Genomic DNA, 23,423 nt, shown 5'->3' with positions numbered 1-23,423 from the left:
CCAACTGGGATTCTTGGTTACCCTGTGTCCCTAATAGACACAGCGTGACTTGCACATAAGAGGGGCTGGGGAAGCTGGACAATGAGTTTCCTGACCTCTCAAGCAATCTGGGTTCCATAATAAATATAGCTTGGGTATTTTTTTTTGAAAGAAGAATGTTGGTGCCAAATTGATTTTATAGAAAACAATGTAGTGGATTTACTAAAACTATAGTGCAAAACCTGGTGCAGCTGTGCATTGTAGCCAATCGGCTTCTAACTTCAGTTTTTTGTTCATTTTAAGCTTTGACAAAAAAAAAAAAATCTGGAAGCTGATTGGTTTCTTTGCAGAGCTGCACAAGATTTTGTGCTCTCCAGTTTTTTAGTAAAACAACCCCTCTGTGTATAAAGCCAAAGGAATGGAGACGTTTGCTATCTTTTATGGCATGGATTAGAACATGAAGCCAAACACCTCATGGGGTAAAGTCCCTGCTTTTCTTTCCGCTACATAAGACACATGGTAATTACTTTGGTTTGTCCCTTTTACTCTTCTCACTTGCTATATAAAAAACCTCATAAAATCTGACACTGGTAGCTGCCTAGACTGCGTGCTAAAAATACTGGAGTATGTCTAGTTCATAGCAAAGAAAGACTTGTATGGGTCTCTCGTGTGATCTCATTGTGGCCTATGTTACATGTGGTGGAGATGAACCTTAGTAACAGCTGACTTGTTTTTTCTGTTTCCTTACATTCTAGGAGGCTCCCTTCCAGCTGTGGGTGTTTCATCTGATTTGGGTACCCCCCAGCTACAGCAGTTTTTAGGACCTCAGCCACCAGACTGGGATAGCCCCCCACCTACCCCTGTTCTAAGCTCCATTCTTGGTGGGCTGCCAAAGACCACAGAGCCAGTGGTATGTACATAGCTTCCAGTGGTAAGGTACTGCAGGGCTGGTTTTAAAGAAACTCCATTCCTAACAAAGTGTTAATGTTAGATCTGCCTGAGATTGTTTATTGCTTTCTGTTCCCATAATGAAGAAATGCTGTCACAAGAGCTCTTATTACCTGTACTAAAATTTCTAGTGGGCTTGTTCGGTAATAGACTTTTCATGGCTCGTCCAAGCAGCTTCTCTGGTTCTAATGGGTGTCGGGAGCCTAACCCAACATTTAAAGTATTACTAGTAAATCTGCACCCTTGGGATGTGTGGAAGCTGACGTTTGCCCAAGAGCATGTTGGGAGGTGTGAAGTTTGTGGAAGCAGCCTGTTAGAACAATGAAATCAATCCCTATGGTGCCCTGGAGTCTGGAGCAGAGGTTATTCACCCGAGTTGCATGGTTCAAGGTTTCAATTGTAATCAGAATGGCTGAGGTAGAGATGTAAGTTTGTGTGTGACAAAGGCCCTACCAATTTAGGGTTGGTTATGACAGTTGGTAAAAAAAAAAGCTAAACATTTGTGTGGTGTCATTTATTTTTTCTTTAACCGCTTAAGGACCAGACCTTTTTTTCCTGACAGTTGTTTACAGGCCCTAGAGAATAAAATGGCATTCGTTACAATATTTTGTCACTGTTATCGCGCAGCGGTTTTTCAACAAACTATTTTTTTTTATACACGAATGGAATGAGAAAAAAATGTAACCTACACCCCAATTTTTTTTTTTGTATATGAAAGATGGTGTTGCGCCAAGTAAATGGATACCTAACCTGTCATGCTTTAAAATTGCACGCTCGTGGAATAGCGTTCAACTACAGTACTTGAAAGTCTAAGTGACGCTTTATCATTTCTATAAGTTACTGTTTAGATATAGTCTAGTTGTTGCTCTCTGACGTTCCCAGCAATGCCTCAATATCAATATGTGGCCGTGACCTAGGTATGCGTTCACTACAGTGTGTGAGCACACAGGGGGGCTTTAACACTTTTTTTTTTTTTTATATATTTTTATGTTTTGCCATCTCAAATGTTAAAATCTCTTGTGATAAAACCTCATGACAGGTCCTCTTTATGGAAATCTCTTCTACCCTTGAAAGCCAAAGATCAATTTTTTTTTTTTTTTTTTGCCCCTTGTTTACATTGGCCTGAACTGGAGGTGACGAGAGGACATTTTTCTAGTTTTCCTAGGGCATAGAGCTGAGGGGCTACATTTCCTTGGCTAATCTCAATGCCTACCTACCGCCAGCACCGGATTGGTTTTTGGGCTTCCTGACTTGCCAGGCAAGTCCAAAAACTACCGGAAAGCGGTGGCCCTCCAGCCGCAGCTTCTAAAAGTGACCCAGCGACCAGTCCGCTGCTCAGACCACCTATAAGATATCGGCGCTTGAGGGAAAAATACCAGGGTTATGGCATCTAGCTGCAGCCATAACCCTGGTAATGAAGTACAAACTGGGCATATTGGCCCATCTGCAGGCTACATTTTTTTTTTTTTTTTTTTTGATGGATGAATGTGACCCTTAATCGTGTTGATACAAGTGCTGGGTTATATACTGAATAAGCATGGACACCACGTCAATATTCGAAGTCCAGGTGAATGTGACTGACTCCTAATGGCTATGCTATGGCCTGGATTATTGAGAACCTTCACAGACTAGACCAAAGCTGTGTTCAGCTTCTCTAATAGCAGAGTAGGGAACAGTTAAAACCTTATGTGGATTTTCTGGCTGTCCCCTTTGGGGAGATCCCCCCCCCCCCCCCCCCCCCTTCAGAGACAGGTGTTGGCTAAAGCCGGAATTAACAGTTTAACTCCATGCAGACAGCAAAATACACACACCAAATGCAAATACGGTAGCAAGTTTACCTGCTACAGGCTCTGCTCACATGGGACGTTTTGAATTGTGGGCGAAATCGGCATGATTCTGCCCACAATTTTAAAACCCTGTCAAAGATCAACGCAGATTTCAGATGGGTTTTCATTTCAGTGGCACAGCAGTCAGCAGCGTGCGAAGCTTGCCTCCCAAAAAGGAGCAGGAGCTTCTTGGGGTTTTAAAATTACAGGCAGAATTGCACGGTTTCTGCCCATGATTCAAAACGCTGAGGTGTGAATGGATCCTAAAGGATTTGTATTCTTGTCCATACAGGCCTAAGATTTGTACAACTGTTCACTACAGAGCTTCCACAGTTCAGTTACAAGTTTTTTTTGTCCCTCTCCCAGCCTTGACTGGACAGTGAGTCAGACTGATTAGCTTATCTGGCACTGCTGTCTTCTCCTATTGCTATGTCCCTTGTTGGCACATGGGCACTACAGCACATCTGATTGGCTCCTTGTGCTGTGTCTTCCTCTCCCAGCCCAAGCGTTGCTGCACCATGGTATGCTCAAGAGAAAAGTCAAATACAATTCCTACTGAATAAAAAAAAAAAAAACTTCTTTATTGAACTCAGATGCTTTAAAATGGTAGTAAACTGTAATTTTAAAGAAATAAAACTGGTCCCCCTGCAGGCTCATGTTGTGCTAGTATACACCACATACTTGCACATTATGACATTTGCCTAAACTGATCCTCCAGCGCCATGTTGTCACCGCTAACTGGGATTCAATCTTCACCTGGTCTTCGTGGAAATGTGCTGCCTCCCAAAAATCTGAAGGGGTAACCTAATGTAAGTGTTTTATACCTCTAATCCATGCTGAGATTACAAACCATTGACCGCTTAGACCAGAGTCATCCTTAAAGTTATACTTACCTGCTCTGTTGCAGTGGATTTGCACAGAGCAGCCCAGATCCTCTTCTCAGGTCCTTCTTTCCAGCTCCTGGCCCCTCTATTGAGTGTCCCCTCAGCAAGTGGCTTGCTATGAGGGCAGCCAAGCTGCAGCTCTGTCTGTCCATTCAGACGCAGAGCTGCTGTAACCCCCCCCCCCGTGTTCCCTCTCTCCCCATTGGATGACTGACTTTGACAGCCACGGGAGCCAATGGCGCTGCTGCGGTCTCAGCCAATTAGGAGGGAGAGTCCCTGGGTGGCTGAGCGACTCGTGGACAGTGATTGGGTTTAGTTGAGTATTAGGGAGTGCTGGGGAGGCTGCCACTGTTTTCATATAAAGTGTTTTTTTCCCCACAAAAAAGACTTCCTTACAAATACAGTGTGACTTAAGATTGCAACGATTGCCATTTTTATTCTCTAGGACAATGATGGCGAACCTCGACACCCCAGATGTGTTGGAACTACATTTCCCATGATGCTTATGCACTCTGCAGAGTGCATAAGCATCATGGGAAATGTAGTTCCAAAACATCTGGGATGCCAAGGTTTGCCATCACTGCTCTAGGGTCTTGGTTCACATATGTGCAATGATGGACCTCGCATGTGATTCGGAGCGCACTACTCTGCAAATCGCATGTGAGGTCTGTGCAATGCAAATTCAACCATACAGATTGTATGGCTGAATTTTTCATTGGATTCAGGCACAACTCGCACAGAACACCTTTTTGGGTCTGCACAAGAATCTGATTGCATGGGTGTTCACACCTATGCTATCCAATTTTAAGTCCGAGCTGACAGTTTCCCACTGCGATATGCGCACTGATCTGGGGGTGTCGTTAACTTTGTATTGACACCCCCAGTGATTCACAAACATCAGTGTGAACTGCCTGCAAGTTGAATGTGATGCGGGAACCTGCAGTGGATTCGCAGGGTTCCTTCATCTCATATGTGAACTGGGACTTGTAGACATAAGTTTATTCCTTTTGGTCTAAAAATTCTACTTTGTAAAGCATTGTGTTATCGACATTTAATGCTGCAGGAGAACTATAAACAAAATTTTTTTTTTTTTTTTTTTTTTTTACAACTAATTGTGCAGTACATTTGTGTGGATGTCCTTTTTTTTTTTTTTTTTTTTTTATTTTTAATTTCCCTCTGCCCCTGTTAACCTTATTCGACCACTGAAGGAGGCACTGTAGGGATGATTTTTGGAAGCCACTGCCTGCCAGTATTAGGATATACACCATTAGACCTGGTGTGACAACTAAATTGTCCAGGACCCACTAGTGTCAAATGTTTCAACTGTAACTAATTTTTTTTCCTCACCTGAAAACGAACAGTTGGACATGATTTTACAATGTACTTTTTCATAAAACTTGCAGATGTCGCTCCTTGGAGAACCACCTGTTCATTCTGGGCAGTTTATGAATTTCCTTGGGCGGATTCCAAGCACCAGCTCACTGGGTAAGCAGCAGGTGACTGGAAGAAAAGTGTGCTACTAACGAACTTTGTATGTATTAAAATTGTGTTCTGCCTCTTCTAGGTCAAGCAAGTAAACCGGCAACCTACAAGCAAAAAGCTGCAGTGCCTAGGGTTCCTCTTGCCTCCTTGCAGGAGTCCATGCTTACTCCTACAGAGGGCTATCCTTTTGACTTTCAGGCGGTAAGACCATGTTGTACTTTGTGTCCTCAGTGAATCAGTCTGCTTCGTGATTAATAATCTCTTGTAGGGTATAACTGTTGGACCCTTGTAACATTTCACCATGATCATTCAAAGCTCCTGTTCAGGTAACTGTGACAGCTGAAGGCGAGGAACATGGTGCATGCCAAATGAGAGGAAACCGCACTAAATCAAGTGGAAAGGCTTGTGTTGCTTTGCATTCGTAGTTGACTTTGTGGCAACATGTTTATCTTAACAGTTTAGATTACACCAACACTATATGCCCAAAGGTTTGTGGTCCCCCCCCCCCCCACCCCCACCCCCCAAGCTGAGTTCATGTGGTTCCAGTGATGGGTACTGGTAATGCTAAAAGCTGCAAAGACCTTTTCTAATTGTGCACGTCCAATCTTGTGGTAAAAATTTGGGGATGGAGTTTTCTCAAGTTGTCTTCCAGGACAGCCCATGAGACCTAGGACTCCTCCTACCAGGACAGGAAACACGTAAACCCCACCAGATAAGAGACAGTCTTCTAGTCCTCCCATTCATTATTGGGGTTTCCTCCTGACAGGTGGATAACATGTTCCTGGAACCTGGTTCTTTGGGTTTTCTGGTCTGTCCTATGGAGATTTGGTAGAGCATCCTATACAGCCTTCTCCTGCCCAGTGCGATACCTCATACCTACAGTTGGTAGTGGCTGCTTATCTCCTGTTCTCAGTGCCTGGGGAAGGCCAAGACCGCTGGTGGTGTCAGGATGGGCAGGAGAGAGCCTCTATCTGGCTGTGCTGGATGGTTGGCATTCCGGGATGGCAGCATCCCTGCTGGCAGCGTGGCTGGCCGAGCAGGGAGTCGGAGAGGGCAGCATTTGCTGATTCCTGGGCCTCTAGGCAGAAGGAGCTCCTGCTTTCTATGCTGACCCAGAGGAAGTGGCATTGCGTAATTTCCGGTCGTGATTACTTCATCAGCGGCCACCGGAGATGCTGGTTCCAGAGCATGCCCTACTTGGGACCTGTCTGTAGTTCAAGCTTTAGAGATTGTTCCTTTCGAGCCCCTGAGGGATGTCAGTGAAATTGCTCACAATAAAAACGACAGTCCTGGTTGCAGTTACGTTGGCTCACAGGGTCAGTGAATTGCAGGCTCTGTTTTAAACTGACCCAGGGTTTTTGCCAAAGGTAGCCACTTCCTTTCATAGATCCCAGGCTACCAACCATTTTGTAATTTTCCTAAAAAATGTGAAAGGGAGAGATTTTAGTTTTGTCGGGGTTTTTCTCGCCTACTTAGAGCTTGCCAAAACCTTTAGGCAATCTGATGCCTTATTTGTACTTTTTTCAGGGACACACAAGGGTAATGGAGCCTCCTAAGGCCACCATAGCCAGGTGAATAAAGCAGACAATTGTTGAAGCCTATAGTTCTAAATGTTTCTCATCCATTTGTCAATGCGCATTCAACAAGAGCCTTGTTGAATGCGCATTCAACGCATTCGACTGAGTTCTGCCATCTTCCCTGTTGTCAACTGCTGAGACAAGGTGGGGGCAAACTAGAGGATTGCCACAGCTGCAGAACAGGTTTAAGGCCCATATGAAATGACCTGGGTGGCCATTCAGCCCACAGGCCTTGTATTTGACACATGCATTTCTTTCATTCATTGACACACAGCTCATGATCTTAACCATTGGGTTATACTGCCCCCTACAGAAGGAAACTAGGCAGAAAAAGTTTGGCTACGCCTATGGGCAGTCCTGGGGGGGGGGGGGGGGGGGCGGTATACACCCTCTGCTATAGGTATTGGGGTTTTTTTTCTGCCTAGTCAGGAGTAAGGACCTAGTTCCTTGCTCGGAGCTCTGGTCCTGGCAATTTTTTTTTTTTTTTTTCTTGTGAACTCTACAATCAACTGCCAGTCTGGGCGATGGGCTGGATAATCTAGATCCAGTGGTCACCCTATGGCCAGTGTCAACATTCCCCACCATATATGGGGGCTGGCCTGTGAGTTAAACGCCTTGCTAGGTTGCATACAACTGGGTCTCGGCCCAAGTCACAGCGTTCCTCCTGGCCGACAGCTCCCCCCCAATTTCGATGTAGAGGAGGTTCTATCTGGAGTGGTGCCCACCTGGTATGGTAAGTAACTCTCCCCCTGGAGGGTTTTTAGGGTGGATGTGGGCCCCCCTCTCCACTGACGCTGGGGGGGCCTGGTCTACTGCCTAGCCTAGGATGGGGGGCAGGGTGCTGTGCTGGAAGGGGGGTGCGCTGCTTATGATCAGCTGAGGGGGGGGGGGTGTACCTTGTTGGGGCACCTGCAAGGGCTCCCTCCTTCTGCCTGTGTGGTTTCTAAAGCCTAGGGATCCCTCGTGGGGCCGCCATTTTCTTGTAGCCTGTGTGCGGCCATGTTAAGTCCGGCGGGAATTTTTCAATGGTTTGCTTTTGAAAATGGCAACACACATAACAGAGGAGCCCTCTGGGCAGCGGTTTCGGCAGATGGAGCCCCTCATCTCCTGGTGCTGACTCCTGGATAATTGCCTAATCGCCGTTTGTGCAGTGTAGTTTCTCCTGGTAGCTGTAGCTGCGGTGCCTGGTTTCTGCAGGTTGGGGGGTCTCCTGGTGTCTTCTCCCTTTCCACTGCGAATCGATTGGTGCTCTGTGACTGGCAAGCGGGTGGGCTGCCAGAGCCGTGGGAGTTGTCACTTAGCAGTGTTTTTTACACTTTTTTTTTTTGTGTGGTTTCCTTGTTGACTCATGGAGTCTTTGAAGCACATCTCCCCACCTGATCCCCTCTCTGAGGCTGCGGGGCCCTCTGGGTCCCATCAATCAATCAATGCGGTCCTGGAGTCCTTGGTGTCCCGGATGGAGGTGGCTTTTGGTTGACGTGCTGGCAAGCTTCCCCTGCCTCATCAGATTCTGAATCTGACTTGGCTGCCGTGGACGTGTCGCCCTGCTGGGGCCGCGACCACGCGCCCTGAATCCTCAGTGAGGATTCCTCCCACTTCTGCAACCGCATACAAAAAGGCCCTGGTGGACGCACTTATTGTAGCTGTGCATGAGACCTTAAAGATGGAGGATGAAGCTGCGGCAGAGGCACAGGTTCTTTTTGGCATTCACAAGCCATCCAGAGTAAAAAAGGTGTTCCCTTCCCCCCCTCCTATTTTGACAGATTTGTCACTAAATAGTTGGGACGACCAAAGCATCCCCAGCAATTTTTGCTACGTGATACCCTATGAGGATTCCCTCCAGAAGTGGACTGTTCCACCAGAGGTGGACCCTCCGGTTTCCAGATTAAACAAGGCAACCATGATTCTGGTTGAAGAGTTCCCAGCCTTTAAGGGGCCGGCTGACAGGAAGGCAGAGGCTGTGGCTCACAATATGTACACCCTGGCTTGTTCGACACTGAGGCTGATATTCACCATTACCTTGGTGTCAGACTCTGACCGAATGAGCTAGGCTTTTGCGCCATGACCTGGAGGGGAGTAGCTCCCCCCCCTGCCTTTGCTGAGCTGGTGGACCAGCTGCTCCAGGGGTCTTCGGCTCTGTTTTGGCAGTGGTCCTTCGGTGTCTTTTTTTTTTTTTTTTTAAGCTCACATGCTTGTCTGCGGACCAGACTTCTAAAAAGGCCTTGACTGATCTTCCCTTTCAAGACAAGTGGGTCCATGAGGTAGTTTGGTCCGGCTACAAGATCGAGTTTCATTCTAATGGGCTATACACACTATAAGATTTTCTGAAGACTTTTTCCTTTAGACTTACCAAAACCATATAATATGAGGTCAAACCTAAACTTTAAATTTGTATGCAATCTGGCAGGCCCTTGCACTACATAGAAAAGGTAAATCTGAAGGAAATCTAACCACAAAAGTTGGATAGTGTGTATCCAGCTTTACCCTCCGGTAAGGTTCTTCCTTCCAACGTGCGACTGTCCCCGATCCGCTTACAGGCTCTTTTGGGGGCGGTACAAGGCCTTTTACTTTAAAAGGTGATGGTCCCAGTTTCGACTTTGGAACGTTTTCAGGGCTTTTACTCAAACCTGTTTACCGTCCCAAGGAAGGAAGGAAAGCTGATGCTAGTTTAGAATGGAGTCCGTTCTCACATTGGGGGGGATTTTTCTTGCCCCATCGACATCAAGGACGCCTAACTTCACATTCCAGTATGTCTGTCTCCAGCACTTCCTCCACTTTGCTGTGGGAGAGGAGCATTATTCATTTTGTGGCATTGCCCTTTGGTCTCGCTTCTGCTTCTTTGGTCTCAAAGTGACGCTGGTGCTAGCGTTGTTACACCAATGGGGGGTCTCTGTACTGGGCTACTTGAATGACCTCCTTCTGCGAGCGCAGTCTCCTACTGCTCTGGTGGAAGACCAAATCACCATACGAGCGAGCTTGGCTGGATTCTGATTTTTCAGAAGTCTGCTCTGGTTCAGTCCACAAAGCTGGACTATCTGGGTCTGACTCTGCCTTAGCCAGAGTGCTCTTTCCTCTGGACAAACTCCAGAAACTGCAGGCTGTAATTCGTCTCCTGCTGTCCAGCAGATGGTAATTCTTCCGGACTTGCATGTGAGTGCAGGGCCTGATGGTGTCTGCCTTCGACGCGGCTCCATGCGAGGTCCCTGCAAGGGAGAGTCTGGCCAAATGGGACAAGAATCTGCAGTCTCTGGACAATCCGATGCAGCTGGGCCAGGGAAGTCCCTGATATGGTGGCTTTGGCTGGGCAAATCCTTCCTCCCCTTGTATTGGACAATGGTCACCACGGATGCCAGTCTATCTGGCTGGGGAGGCGTCCTCCAAGTTTCTGCTCAGGGGGTCTGGACAGTGGAAGAGTCCAAACTACCGATTAATGTCTTGGTACTCCAAGCATTTAGATTGTGCCTGGAACATTGGATGGATCATCTTCAGGGGAGTCCAGTGCGCATTCAATCAGATGCCACGGCCATGACTTGTCAATCACCAGGGGGGGCACAAAGTGTCCTGGTGGCTCTGGAGGTAGCCAGCATTCTAAGATGGCCAGAACTGTTTGTTCCAGCCCTCTCCACTGTACACATTCCCGGGCTGGAAAACGGGTGCATTAGCAGGCGTTGGATCAAGGGGAGTGGTCACTTCATCTGGAGGGGTTTCATCAGTTCTGTCTCCGGTGGGGCATCCCCGAGGTGGATCTGTTGGCATCCTGGCTGAACAGAAAGGTGCAGAGGTTTGTGGCTCAGTCACGGGATCCTCTGGCGGATGCCACGGATGTGCTGGTGGCCCTGTGGGGTCAGTATCTGCTTTATACGACTTCTGCCAAGACTTCTACGCAGGATCAAGGCAGAAGGGATTCCGGTCATCTTAGTGGCCTCGCCAGGCTTGGTACTTCGATCTGGTCCTTGGGACAGCAGATCCTCCCTTAGAGAGCTTCCAAACAACGCCGGTGACCAATCTTCCATCCTGCTTTAGTCGCTGGCTTTGATGGCTTGGCTGTTGGAACGCCAGGTGCTGATAGATAAAGGTTTGAGTCGGTGATTCCAGCGCTGTTAAAAGCTAGGCAACTTCTAAGATCTAGCATCGTACCTGGAAGACTTTCATTGCGTGAGTAGTCTCTTGGGGTTCATCCTTGCTCTTTTTCGGTGGCTCAGATCTTGACCTTCCTTCAACAGGGGGGCTGAGCAGAAACTGGCGTGGAGTACTATCAAGGGGTCAGATGTCAGCCTTAGCAGTCTTTCAACGGCCCCTTGGCTACATACTCCTTGGTGTGTAGTGTGTACTTTTTCTTCAGGGAGTTAGGCACTTGACCCCTCCATGGCAGGCTCTATTGCCACCTTGGGACCTCAATTTGGTGCTCAGTCCGCCAGAAGCCTTTTTGAGAATCTTCAAGAGATTCCGCTGTCCCAGAAGGTGGCCTTTTTGGGGGCTTTCACCCCTGCGTGCAGGGTGTTTGAATTGGGAGTGTTACCCTGTCCTCCACCTTACAGGTGGTTCTTCGCCCCGGTTTGTCGTTCCTTCCTCAGGTTGTCTGATTTTCATTTGAATGAAGACATTGTGTTGCCTTCCCTGTGCCCTGGGCCAAAACATCCAAAGGATGTGGTCTGGGTTATTAGGGTATACCTGGCAGCTATGGAATCTTTTAAGGAAATCTGACTCACTATTTGTGCTTACGGATGGTCCTCTGCATACATTTCCAGATGGATTGGACAGATAGTGACTCGGACCTATTTCATCAAGTGTCAGGCTCCTCCTTTTCCCTGTCAAGGCGCACTCTACTCAAGCTCTCAGTGCCTCCTGGGCCTTCTGTCAGGCGTCATCGAGACAGGTTTGCTAGGTGGCCACCTTAGCCTTTCACAAAGTTCTATAAAGTGGATGTGTTGGCATCTGCGGATGCTTCCTTTAGCAGGCTGCTGCTTAGAGGACCTGGTCCTCTTTGAGGGTATATTGTTGTTTTTTCAGGTGAGCTCCAGTTTTGTTTGAGCTCCGGTTTACCTGGTTGGCTGTAGTTAGCCTTGGGAATTTTTTTCGCTGTTCACACCCGTGTTTAACACTGCTTTGGGATGTCCCAATGGTTAAGAAGATCAGGAGCTGTCAGTCAATGAACGAAAGAAAATGGGATTTTTGACTTACTGTAAAATCCATTTCTCTGATGTTCATTGACGGCCACAGCACCCACCCCTCTATGGAATTGTAATTCTTAGGACACTGCTTGTAACAAAATGGAGTACCTATAGCAGAGAGAGGGAGTATACCCCCTGGGACTGCCCATAGGCCCAGCCAGACTTTTTTTTTTCTGCTTGGTGTCCTACTCCTGTAGTGGGCAGTATAACCCAATGGTTAAGATCAAGAGCGGTGTCCGTCGAACATCAGAAATGGATTGTACAATAAGTCAATTCTTCTTTTTTTTTTTTTTTTTTTTGGGAGCTTGGAAAGAATTGCACCCACGATCATCAGATCATGGGTGCAATGCAGGGCTCTTGTAGACTGTAAGATGTTTGGCGGTTGTAACAGATCCCCAATACTTGGACCAAGTATTTCTGTCTTGGATCCCCAGAATTTCAAGTGATGCTGTCCTGGCCCCTCAATTCCCCCCCCAAACCTAGCCGAATACACATTTCTAGAAGTGTGAGCACACTTAACCTCTAAACAGATGAAAGCAGGAGACCTAGGCTCTCAGGCAGCCCGTCTACATATACAACACACCTTAGTAGAACTGTCAATACACATCCCCAGTATACCGAAGCTGAGTCTTATGTCATTAGCATCTGTTTAGTCTCTCTTGTAACCGGCAGCTTTAGGCCTGTAAAATTGATCCCAGTCTGAGTCCGTATCTTGGGGTGACATGGATTTGAGTCCAAAGCAACACTACTCCCATTGTCCCCCAGCATATACCCCCACACAGAGGTGCACTCCCCTACAAGCCAGGGCCCATAGTCTGTGAGCAGGAGACTGGCCTCCACACTCCTCCAGTAGCTCATGGCAAACATTCCAGCAAATGGGCGTTCGTCACAGCGGTACATTGTATGGCCAAGCAGTTACCCATGAACAGGAAGCATCAATGAACGTCTGCCACAAAAGGCTCCTGGACCTTGTAGTTTTCTATTCACAGAACTGGGAGCCCTGCATGGCCATGTTCTTTGCAGAGAATGAAAGAGCAGGGAAGATCACTTGTCGCCTGTCAAACTGGGAAGTTTAGGGGCCGGTGGGTATGAGTGTAACATGTTACAAAAGGTGAACTCGTCCTTTTTTAACTGGTCACATCTCTAGGCTAAAACTGAATGGATTTCAGGACATGCCTTCTCGATAACAGGAGTAACTAACTTACAAATGCACTTTTAGCTGAATGGGTACAAATTCTAAAAATTTCTTCAAGTCTTGTGTAAAGACTTCAGAAGAGTAAGATGTAGCTAAACTTGTAGTGTAACTAATCAAGCCATGTGCTGCCATGAGTAAATGAAGCCCTGGCAGAGCATAAGCACTACATAGGCAGACCTGAAATATGACAAATTTTACAAAATATTCTGCACTGGTATCATTTTTAACTAAGCAGTGTGCTTTGTGGCTGCCCTATTAAAGGCATTTTAAATTCAGGTTTTTTTTTTTTTTTCTTGATGCATTAATATAAAAAAAAAAAAAAACACCTTTGGTGTAGCAGTCCCAGCACCCCCTAATACTTACCCGAGTCCCTAGGCAAGTGATGGCAAACCTTGGCACCCCAGATGTTTTGGAACTACATTTCCAATGATGCTCATGCATGCTACAGTTTAGTTGAGCAACATGGGAAATGTACTAGGTTCGCCATAACTGCCCTAGGCTGTCTGGGACTATCTTGGCTGAGACACAACCATGGTGCCATTGGCTCCCGCGGCTGTCAATCAGGAGAGAGGGCGGGGCCGAACGGTAGCTGCATGTCTGAATGGACGCACAGAGCTGCAGCTTGGCTCGGGTGCCCCATTGCAAGCTTCTTGCTGTGGGGGCACTCAACAGGAGGGAGGGGCCAGGAGCACAGAGGAGGGACCCGGGAAGAGGAGGAAAGTATAAATGTTTTAAAGGCTTTACAATCACTTTAACTGTATATGGTCCCCTGGTAAATGGCAGGTGCACTTTGATATGATGATTCTATGTGTATACACGTTTCATTCTGGCTGTGATGTGTGGGTGCTTTTTCCTCTTTCCTGTCAGGAGCTACTGCCACAAACATTTTCCCGAAATCGAGACCGTACTGTGCCAAATCTGAGTGCATTAGAGCCCAGGAATAAGGTAAGCATTATTGTGGATGCCAAGCTTCACAGGAGTTAATTTCTTACTGCATGGGTTATGTTGCCACCTTAAGGTGAATGGACACTGGCCAGGAAATCTCTGCCAGGTGTAACCCTTTCCAGATCAGCCAAGTCTCAGTTTTGTGCTAGTGTCTATTGGATGTTTTCTGAACCTCTGAAGGCCTTTATTTTTGGAGCCTTTTGTTCCAGTTATCTCGGGTGTTGGGAAGGAATTTTAGTAACGGGCCCAATCTGGATCAGTGACTACAGCCAGCATGCTGAGAGAACCTGTACCCAGTCCCAGCATACAAGAGCGGGGTTGGCCTGTAATGTGGGCAATCTGACATACCTGGTGATCTTGCTGGTTGTCAAGGTGCTTTATTCAAGGATTTCAGGCCAGGACCTGTAGAGTTCCTGAGGGTCCTGGGGCATGCCCTCCGTGAGCGTGAGGTTTTGGCCTACCAGGCCCTGCAGCTTGGGCTGGTAAGTGCCCTGTTTTGTGGAGATGTGGCAGCCCCCTTTCTGTGTCAAGGGAGGAATTCTCTGCAACCATTTCTACAATGTTACATAGTTACATAGTAGGTGAGGTTGAATAGAGACCATAGTCCATCCAGTTCAACCTGTGTAGGTATGTGTGGCTGTAATCATCTCGCATACCCCTGAATGTTCTGATCCTTGAGATGTACGTCTAAGTCTTTTGAAAGCCACCATACTTCCTGCAGAAACCACCTCTTTTGGTAGAGAATTCCACAATCTTGTAGCTCTAACAGTAATGTGAGGATCAGTTCTCTGGTTTGGGATCCAAATGTCGATAATCCCTTTCCCCCTCACCTTTTTGCTGAAGAAGAGGGTGTTGGAGGAAGTTTTTCTAGAGAAGGAAGGAGTGGAGACTGTTGATCAGTTCTTTGGAGGAATCTTGGGGTCTCAGACAAAGCTACAGTAGGCTTCCTGGCGGATGCATCGCACTAGCCTTAAAGCGGAACTTTACCCATAACTTAATAAATTAATGTTCTTTTCAAGGAACATACATTCCAATTAAATTATAGTTAGTGTATGCTGTAAATTGCCTCCCTCGTTGCTCCGGTTACTTCTTGCTGGAGGCTACCATTTTGTTGCAGCCCAAAGCCCCTGAACAGCAGTAAATCATAAAGCGGAACTAAACCCATTGATTTCAGTAGGTCAGGCTCTATAAATTTAGCAGTTCCCTATAATGAGGAATGGAGCATGTGCAGAGCAGGGTGAGACTGTGTAATGCTGTATTTTAAACAGTATAGACCCTTTTTTTTTTTTTTTTAATATTTTACATGGCTATAACTGAAAAAAGGGGCAGCCTGATCTAGCAGGACTTCATTTTCTGACTAAAGTTCCACTTTAGGTTGCCATTACCTGAATCTTCTTCCTTCAATTTTTTTGGTGGCTGCTAGGACCCAAATCCAAAAACTTTCTTTGCAGTCCTTTCCAGAACACCCTTGCAGGATGTGAGGTTTGCAGGTTAGGCTCACCCAGAAAATGGTGTGTTTTTTGTTTACTTTACATCAGCCATCAGAGACATGTCGTGCTAAGGAAGCAGCAGACTTAAAGGATAGGTTCACCTTTTGGGGAAAAAAAACAAATTTTTTTTATTTAAGGAGCTTGCAGAGCATTATACCCAAGTTCAGCCGATTGTGGGTGCAGTGCCAGGCTCCTGCAGACTCTCAGGTTAGCGGTTTGCCCATACTGCTGATTGAGTCTGGTTGTTACTTGAGACCAGGAAGATCAGTGTACTAAAAGTGCAGTCACCAGCGCCCTCGCAGTTCATTGGAACTACAATGCTCGGCTGCAGGGAGAGGGAGTGCATGCTGAACATGTAAACCCGCATTTAGACATATGCCGGTTTTCGGTAATTCGATATATCGCGGTATTGCATAGCCACGGTATTGTTATAGTGGCATTTTTAAAATACCGAGTTTCTCTGTCAAGTCTGCCTGACTTGTGAATTGATACATTTCAGTGAGCTGGATGACTCATTCACTCACTCAGCTAACACCTTTCAGCATTAAGTCTCCTAACTATAAACAAAAATGATTACATTTGTATCTTTTCCTTCCCTCTGCCAGGGAGAAAGGAAGTTTAACCTCTTAAAGACTGGATCTTTTTCTGACACTTGCAGCTTGCAAGTTAAAATCAGTTTTTTTTTTGCTAGAAAAGTACTTAGAACCCCCAAACATTTTATATATTTTTTTAGCAGAGACCCTACAGAATAAAATGGCGATTGTTGTAATATTTTATGTCACACTGTATTTGCGCAGCAGTCTTTCAAACGCAATGATTAGACTTTAATGAATAAAAAAAAAAAAAAAAACGTAACAGTAAAGTTATCCCAATTTTTTTTTTTTTTGTTACACAGAGAATCGTGAGAGAATCGTGATCTTTATTCCAAGCTAAAAAATCGTGATTCTCATTTTGGCCAGAATCGTGCAGCTCTAATAAATATATATATACACACACACACGCCTAGCAGCCCACATTACATTATTATATAGCCATCAAGCAGTGTCTGGCCTACCTGGTGATGACTGGTCCTGGCGCTCTGATCCGATGGCCTGGTCTTTAAAGGGGCAAATCCTTGCGATCCAGAAGTGGTTAAACCTGCAGGAGGACCGGTGTTTTTATCTATTAATGACTTTACTATTGCTTTAGGCCTGGTTCACATGTATGCGGGTTGGTGGTTCACATGTATGCGGGTTGGCGGTTCACATGTATGCGGGTTGGCGGCCCACATTTGCACAGGCATAGCAGCCCATTGATTTGAACGGGCTGCTATGCCCTCATTTTCCGCAGAAAAAAGGTGCATGCAGCATTTTTTTTAAATTCAGTGGCCTTGAAATCCATCCTGCTTTTGCACCATGCGACTAACCTGCAGTTCCTGCTCTGGCAAGCTTTCTGCATTTTTTGTATACGTGGGCACGGCATTTAAAAATAAACAGTTTGCGTGTGCAGCAACGGCAGGTAAGTCGCATGGTGCAAAAGAAGGATGGATTTCATGGCCACTGCATTTTTTTAAATTCTGCATGCACCTTTTTTCAGCTGAAAACGCAGGCATAGCAGCTCAAGCCCATTCACATCAATGGGCTGCTATGCCTGTGCAAATGTGGGCCCCCAACCCGCATACATGTGAACCAGGCCTAAAGCAATAGTAAAGTCATTAATAGATAAAAACACCGGTCCTCCTGCAGGTTTAACCAATTAATGACTTTACTATTGCTTTAGGCCTGGTTCACATGTATGCGGGTTGGGGGCCCACATTTGCACAGGCATAGCAGCCCATTGATGTGAATGGGCTTGAGCTGCTATGCCTGCGTTTTCAGCTGAAAAAAGGTGCATGCAGAATTTAAAAAAATGCAGTGGCCATGAAATCCATCCTTCTTTTGCACCATGCGACTTACCTGCCGTTGCTGCACACGCAAACTGTTTATTTTTAAATGCCGTGCCCACGTATACAAAAAATGCAGAAAGCTTGCCAGAGCAGGAACTGCAGGTTAGTCGCATGGTGCAAAAGCAGGATGGATTTCAAGGCCACTGAATTTTAAAAAAATGCTGCATGCACCTTTTTTCTGCGGAAAATGAGGGCATAGCAGCCCATTCAAATCAATGGGCTGCTATGCCTGTGCAAATGTGAACCACCAACCCGCATACATGTGAACCAGGCCTAAAGCAATAGTAAAGTAATTTATAAACACCTCCTTCAGGTTTAACCACTTCTTGACCACAAGGATTTGCCCTCTTAATGACCAGGCCATCGGATCGGAGCCGAGCGCCAGAACCAGTTATCACCAGTTAGGCCAGACACTGCTTGATGACCTATTTTAGGCCTGGTTCACAGAGTCTGTACTGACTGACTATATAATAATGTGCATAAGTGAACCAAAGCCCCTAAATTCAGCAATGAAATTGAAGTGAGGTGGAAATTTAATAATTTAAATTTAATAATAGAATACCGTGATAATACCGTATACCGTGGCAAAACCTTAATCAATTAATCGCAGCATGAAAATCTGATACCGTCACAAGCCTACCCGCATTTAGGGTGTTCAGAAAGGTGGCGTTAAGTATGGGTTTTTGTTTAAATCCTACTTTCCTAGGTGGATGCAGCATCGATCTGCCACTTGTCTCCATCTCCATCAGACCCCCCCCCCCCACACACACAGGATGAAGGTGGAGGGTATTTGGTGTTTCTGTTTGCATGACCTGGCCGCTAAGACGGTGGTAATATCATTAAAACTCTTGGCAGCTGAGTTCTTGACTCTTTGGATCTGCCGGACCTGCTGTCTTGAGTCCATTATTTATCTTGCTTTATGTACACTGACTTTGGCAGCATGGCTGTTAAAGCCCAGGTCCTGAGATGTGCTTCAGACTGGTTCCTACCCTTCTCTGGTCTAAAAGTCACCCCCCCTTCTAGCTCCATGGAATCTCAACTTGGTCCTGTCTGTTTTGCTGTCTTCTCCATTTGAAATTATTCTATTCCTTTTCCACTTTTTAGGCACAAGGTTGTCTTTTTGGTGTCCATTACCTTCGCTTGCAGGGTCTTGGAGTTGGCTGTGTTTTTTCCTCTTCACCAGGATAGGGTGGTATATGTAATTGTCCAAAAGATAAGGTGCTTGACACTTTAGTTTTTTGCGCTGTTTGTTTTAGCTGAAGTCTACTGCTTTTTGTTTGACATTCAGATTTCCAGTTTGTTCTGCCGGATCTGATTCGTTTGATCCTTCTAAGGCTTATGAATGAGCTCATTTCCCAGTTAAGACCACATTCACTAGGAGTCTTGGGATTTCGGGGGCTATTAAGCATCAACCTTCTGTTCACATTTTTAAGGCTACCTGGTCTTAACGGGTTTGCAAAGTTTTATAGTAGGTTGACTTTATTTTGCCTCTGTGGAAGCTAGTCTCAGATAAAGGGTCTTGCAATCGGCTTTGCCATGTTTCGGTTTGTGGATTAAAACTTTTGCTGTGTTGCATACCCCTCAGATTCATTGGTTTTGGACATCCCATGTAGTAATTGCTATTCTTCATCTCTCCCACGATGTATGATAAAGAAAATGGGTAATTTGCAACTTTGGCTAGATCTTATAAATGTTTTGGTCTCTGTTCACACTATGAACTGCATGCAAATCGCACGGGGAACCACAACGCATTCCTGTGAAATTTATTGTCAGTGCAGTGCAACTTGAGCCCATTGATTTTGAATGGGCTCCGTTTGCACCACATCGCAACAAAGACATGCATGCACCTTTTTGGAGCTGCACTGCAACTGTATCGCATGGCTGTCTTATGCCTTGCGAACCAGTGTAGGCAAATGTACTGTATTTGCAACCTGGGTTTGACACCTGCAGCAGAACAATTTCTATGCAGTATGGGGAACTCTGCAGTCTGTGCATGTTTCCCACACTGCATGCAATAAGTGTGAACCTAGCCGTACCTAGCCTAAATGTTTTATCTGTGCTTTGGCATTTTTTTTAAATGGCTTTCTTTCAGGGCATAGTTTAACTTTATTTTTATGTGCGTACATGCACAGGTTTTCTTATGTTCTTCTAAGGTTTGAAAGGGTTTGTCAATGGGTCAGGTTTTTTATTTTTTTTTCCTGGGAGGTCTTTCATCAACCCATCCTCTGTTCATAGAGCACCTGTCATTGCTGGAAACTATAGCACAGCTTCTATGAATGGTGTGGGATGGGGTTGCAGGGTGGCACAGGGTTACACCTTGCAGGGTGGCACTCCTGATGAGTGTCTTACTGGTTCAGCGGCTGCATTAACCTGTGACCAGAACTGGGGTTGTATTCAAGTAGAACTATAGTCATAGCCCCCCCCCCCCCCCCATTTTGAGTAGAGTAATGGGGGGGGGGGGGTTATTTTGTTTTTGGGGTTTTTTGCCTTTAATCTGAGCCCGATGGGGAGATTCACCTTCACTTCCTCAATGGTAAACCGGACAAATGGGGTAAATCTCATGAATGAAATTAAAGGGCACTAAAAACAAACATATCCAGAAGTGTACATTAAAATTTTAAATGCTTGTGGTATGAAGTCTGAAAACATTGCCTCTGTAACTAAGCATCACTCAGGAATGTGTTCTACAGGTTTCACCACCTTCAAGATTTCGAGAACGCAGTAGCAGTATGCCAGCTTCTCTGCCTCCATTTAACGCTGGATCCCCTACCTCTTACTTCACCAGTGGATTGCATGCTGGGCTGCAGCAGACTCACCTTAACAAAGTGAGAACCTTTTTTTGTACTGGAGCCAAAGTTATTTGGAGTGTTTTGGTATTGTTGGATTGTATTATCTTGCATCTGATGCCAACTGCTGTTTTTGACAGGCTGTGGGCATGCCTCCTACCAGTCCAGGAGGAGTGCTTCTGGATTATGAAGATCAAGTGCTACCCTCTGGACATTCCTGTAAAGTAAGACGTGTGTGTGTGTTCTTTCCTTTCTCTTGTTCCCTGGGGAAACACGGCAGGAAGAGAAATGCCAAGTATTTTCACATTCTATTGGGCAAGTGTTTTTACCAGGTGGGCTACACTACTGAGCTGGGTGGTCCTGGGTAAAAACTCCAGGGTGGGAAAAAGCCTTGACAGTTCAGTCTTGCCCCTTGTGTTTGAGGGCTCATTCACACCATAGGTGCATGAAAACGGATGGAAAAAGATATTTCACTGGCAGAGACATGTTTACATCAGTTTCTATCCGTTTGCATGTGTGTTTCAGTGAGCTTTTATACATGCTGACATCATTTTTCATGTTCGTCATTTATGTGCCCTGTTCACACCATGTTGTCACGTCTTGGTTTTTTTTTTTTTTTTTCTGTGCAGGAAACGACATTACATTTTTGCAGATTCCTGCAGTGAAAAAAAAAGATCTGCACATGATACCAGTGTTGCGGTGTGATCAGGTCATGGAGAACAATTTTTTATTTTATTCTTTTGCCCTTGCAGAACACGTGCAGAGAAACTGAGCTCTCTGCACATGGTGTGAACGAGGTCTGAAGAATAGGGCTGCCTGAGTCTAGTTCTGCTTCAATTTGTAAACTGGTGAGCAGGAGAAATGCTGGGAGTAGAAATCACTTCTTAAACACTTCTACGCTTAACCAATTCTACCTGGAAAGGGTAGAAGTGATTCTAAAGAAGGGAATGAACAAAAATTGCACCGAGCAGCCCCATTTCTAGTTTTTGGTTCCCCCCCCACTGGCAGTCCTGGCTCCTCCCTTCTGCCAAGTGCCCCAATAGCAAGCTTTTTGCTATGAGGGCATGCCCAAGCCATGCTTTGTCCATTCACACTGAGCTTGGCTCTGCCCCACCCCCATGCTCTCTCATTGGCTCACTTGCTGTGATTGCGGGAACCACTGAGGTGAGACTCAAGTCGCTGCTCTTGTTCACTTTGGCTGGATGGAGATGGGGCTCAGGTAAGTATAAGGGGGGGGGTGGTTGCACCTGGAAGGTTTTTTTTTTTTTTTTTCTGAATGCATACAAGGTAAAAAAATCTTAACTACTTCAGTAATTGTTGAACATGAGGTTTACAACCACTTTAAAGACCTACACCATGTGTTAGCCTTTTCTTTACAAATCAAAAGCACATTTATTGTACCTACATTCTCATCCCTGTACCGGTCACAGCCCTCTGATAAATCTCCAGTCCATGGGCGTGTCTTTGGGCCAGAGCTTAGGAGGCGGAGTCTTCACATCTGAACTCTCCTCCCATCTGAACGCCCCCCCTTCCCTGGCAATCACACTAGTGCAGCTTGAATGCTGAGCTGGAGACTGAAATCAGTACACCCCATAAACACTGAGCAGCATTTGAGGTACAGGGGGTGCAGACTTTCGTAGCAGGAGGAAGTCGGGCAGCTGTCAGGAATTGGTACACAGCAAACACTGCTGTGCTGATCTATGCGAACAAGAGGGGGGATACCTGCTTTCACTATCAGTATCAACAGAGCCAAACTTCCACACAGATTTAACCCCACAGCTGCCAGGGAGAGCCAAGCAGGAGGATCACAATTAACCCCTCAATGGCTGAGCACTTTTACTGTGTAACCAGTGTGCACTTCTTAAAAGTAGCTCACTACAGTAAAAGTGCCCAGCCATTGAGGGGTTAATTGTGATCCTCTTGCTTGGCTCTCCCTGGTAGCTGTGGGGTTAAATCTGTGAGGCAGTTTGGTGCTGTTGATGGTGAAAGCATGTCTCCCCCCTCCGTTAGATTCCTGACACTTCGGCTTCCTCCTGCTATGAAAGTCAGTCTCGGGCTGGAGCTGCTTTTGGGAACGATCTGTGTGAATGGCTGCAGGACACACGCCCCATCTCTCTCAGGAGAGGTGTGGCGACACAAATTTTCTTTGTCGGGTTTTTTCACTGTAGGAAAGCAAAGAGTTTTGTAGATGTCTGGCTGCTCCTTTGCTGACCAGACTGGGGGCAGATGTCTTCTGCTGCTTTTGCTGTGTGTGGTGGACTTGTGTTGTGGAAGCTCTGCAGAGGAGATGGCAAACAACGGCTGGGAAGTGACATCACCCATAGACTTACTATTGGGGTTCAGTTGTCGGCTGCCTCCTCTGCACTTTCCTCCAGTGTAGCTGCTGCTGACAGCTCTGCATGGGACCAGAGTAGCTTCAAAAATATCTTCTTTACAGGGTTAGATTTAGATAGTGGATACCTGTAGATTTACAGATTTTAGGGTTAGGGTGAACTTCTGCTTTAAAGCCCAACTCCGGGCACATCTATATTCCTCCCCCTTCTTATCTGACATACAAGAAATTGCCATAGGGTACTGTTTCTAAACTTATAAAACCCTTTCTTTTCAGACTCCCATTGGAGCCCAAAAACGAGGCTTTTCTCACTTGATCCCATCCCCTGAGCCAAGTCCCGAGGGAGGATATGTTGGACAGCATTCACAAGGCCTTGGCGGGCACTATGCAGACTCCTACATGAAACGCAAGAGGATATTCTAGTGTACGGAAAGTCTCCGGGCTGCTTTCTATGTGACAAACCAGTGCCTGCTGCGCAGCTTCATTACCTTAAGGCTTTTCTTTTAATTTTTTTTTCAATGTTCTCGTTTTTAATTACAAGCGCCTAAGCTGTGAGGGTGGGCTGCCACTGCAGCTTGGACGTTAAGACACATGGTCACATTGTCAGAAGCTTGTGTGTAAAACACAAGTTTCCTGCTGCAATAAATTTTAAAGTTTTGACTTTGTTTTTATTTAAAGGTTTTTAAATGTTGTGAAGTCGGAAGGCTTCACTTTATTTTATTTAAGTTGTCGGTCTTTAATTGTAGCGCCTGTAAATGCTGCCTCAATTTTTGTTTTTACCCCTTCTGTCATGTGGTAGTCTAGTGTATTTGTCTCTTTATTTTGTCATGTTGTACTGTTGCTTTTCTGAGCCAAATAAGGGTTCCTCATCAGTATGTACATTA

General features: G+C 45.9%; 1 protein-coding gene across 1 annotated transcript in view; it reads left to right on the top strand.

The window, feature by feature from the left end:
* RAVER1 (ribonucleoprotein, PTB binding 1) overlaps positions 1 to 23,053 on the top strand; it is a 63,193-nt gene extending 40,140 nt beyond the window's left edge. Inside the window, exons 8-14 of the mRNA XM_082254140.1 lie at positions 735 to 889; positions 5,041 to 5,122; positions 5,202 to 5,320; positions 13,930 to 14,007; positions 20,112 to 20,246; positions 20,348 to 20,431; positions 22,816 to 23,053. Of these exons, the coding sequence (XP_082110266.1) occupies positions 735 to 889; positions 5,041 to 5,122; positions 5,202 to 5,320; positions 13,930 to 14,007; positions 20,112 to 20,246; positions 20,348 to 20,431; positions 22,816 to 22,962 (800 nt within the window). The 3' untranslated portion in view covers positions 22,963 to 23,053. The remainder of the gene's footprint in view (positions 1 to 734; positions 890 to 5,040; positions 5,123 to 5,201; positions 5,321 to 13,929; positions 14,008 to 20,111; positions 20,247 to 20,347; positions 20,432 to 22,815) is intronic.
* The last annotated feature ends 370 nt before the right edge of the window (positions 23,054 to 23,423 follow it).

Source organism: Pelophylax lessonae, assembly GCF_965119305.1.
Source record: "Pelophylax lessonae genome assembly, chromosome: 4".
Taxonomy (NCBI): domain Eukaryota; kingdom Metazoa; phylum Chordata; class Amphibia; order Anura; family Ranidae; genus Pelophylax; species Pelophylax lessonae.
This window is presented reverse-complemented; position numbering and strand designations above follow the sequence as displayed.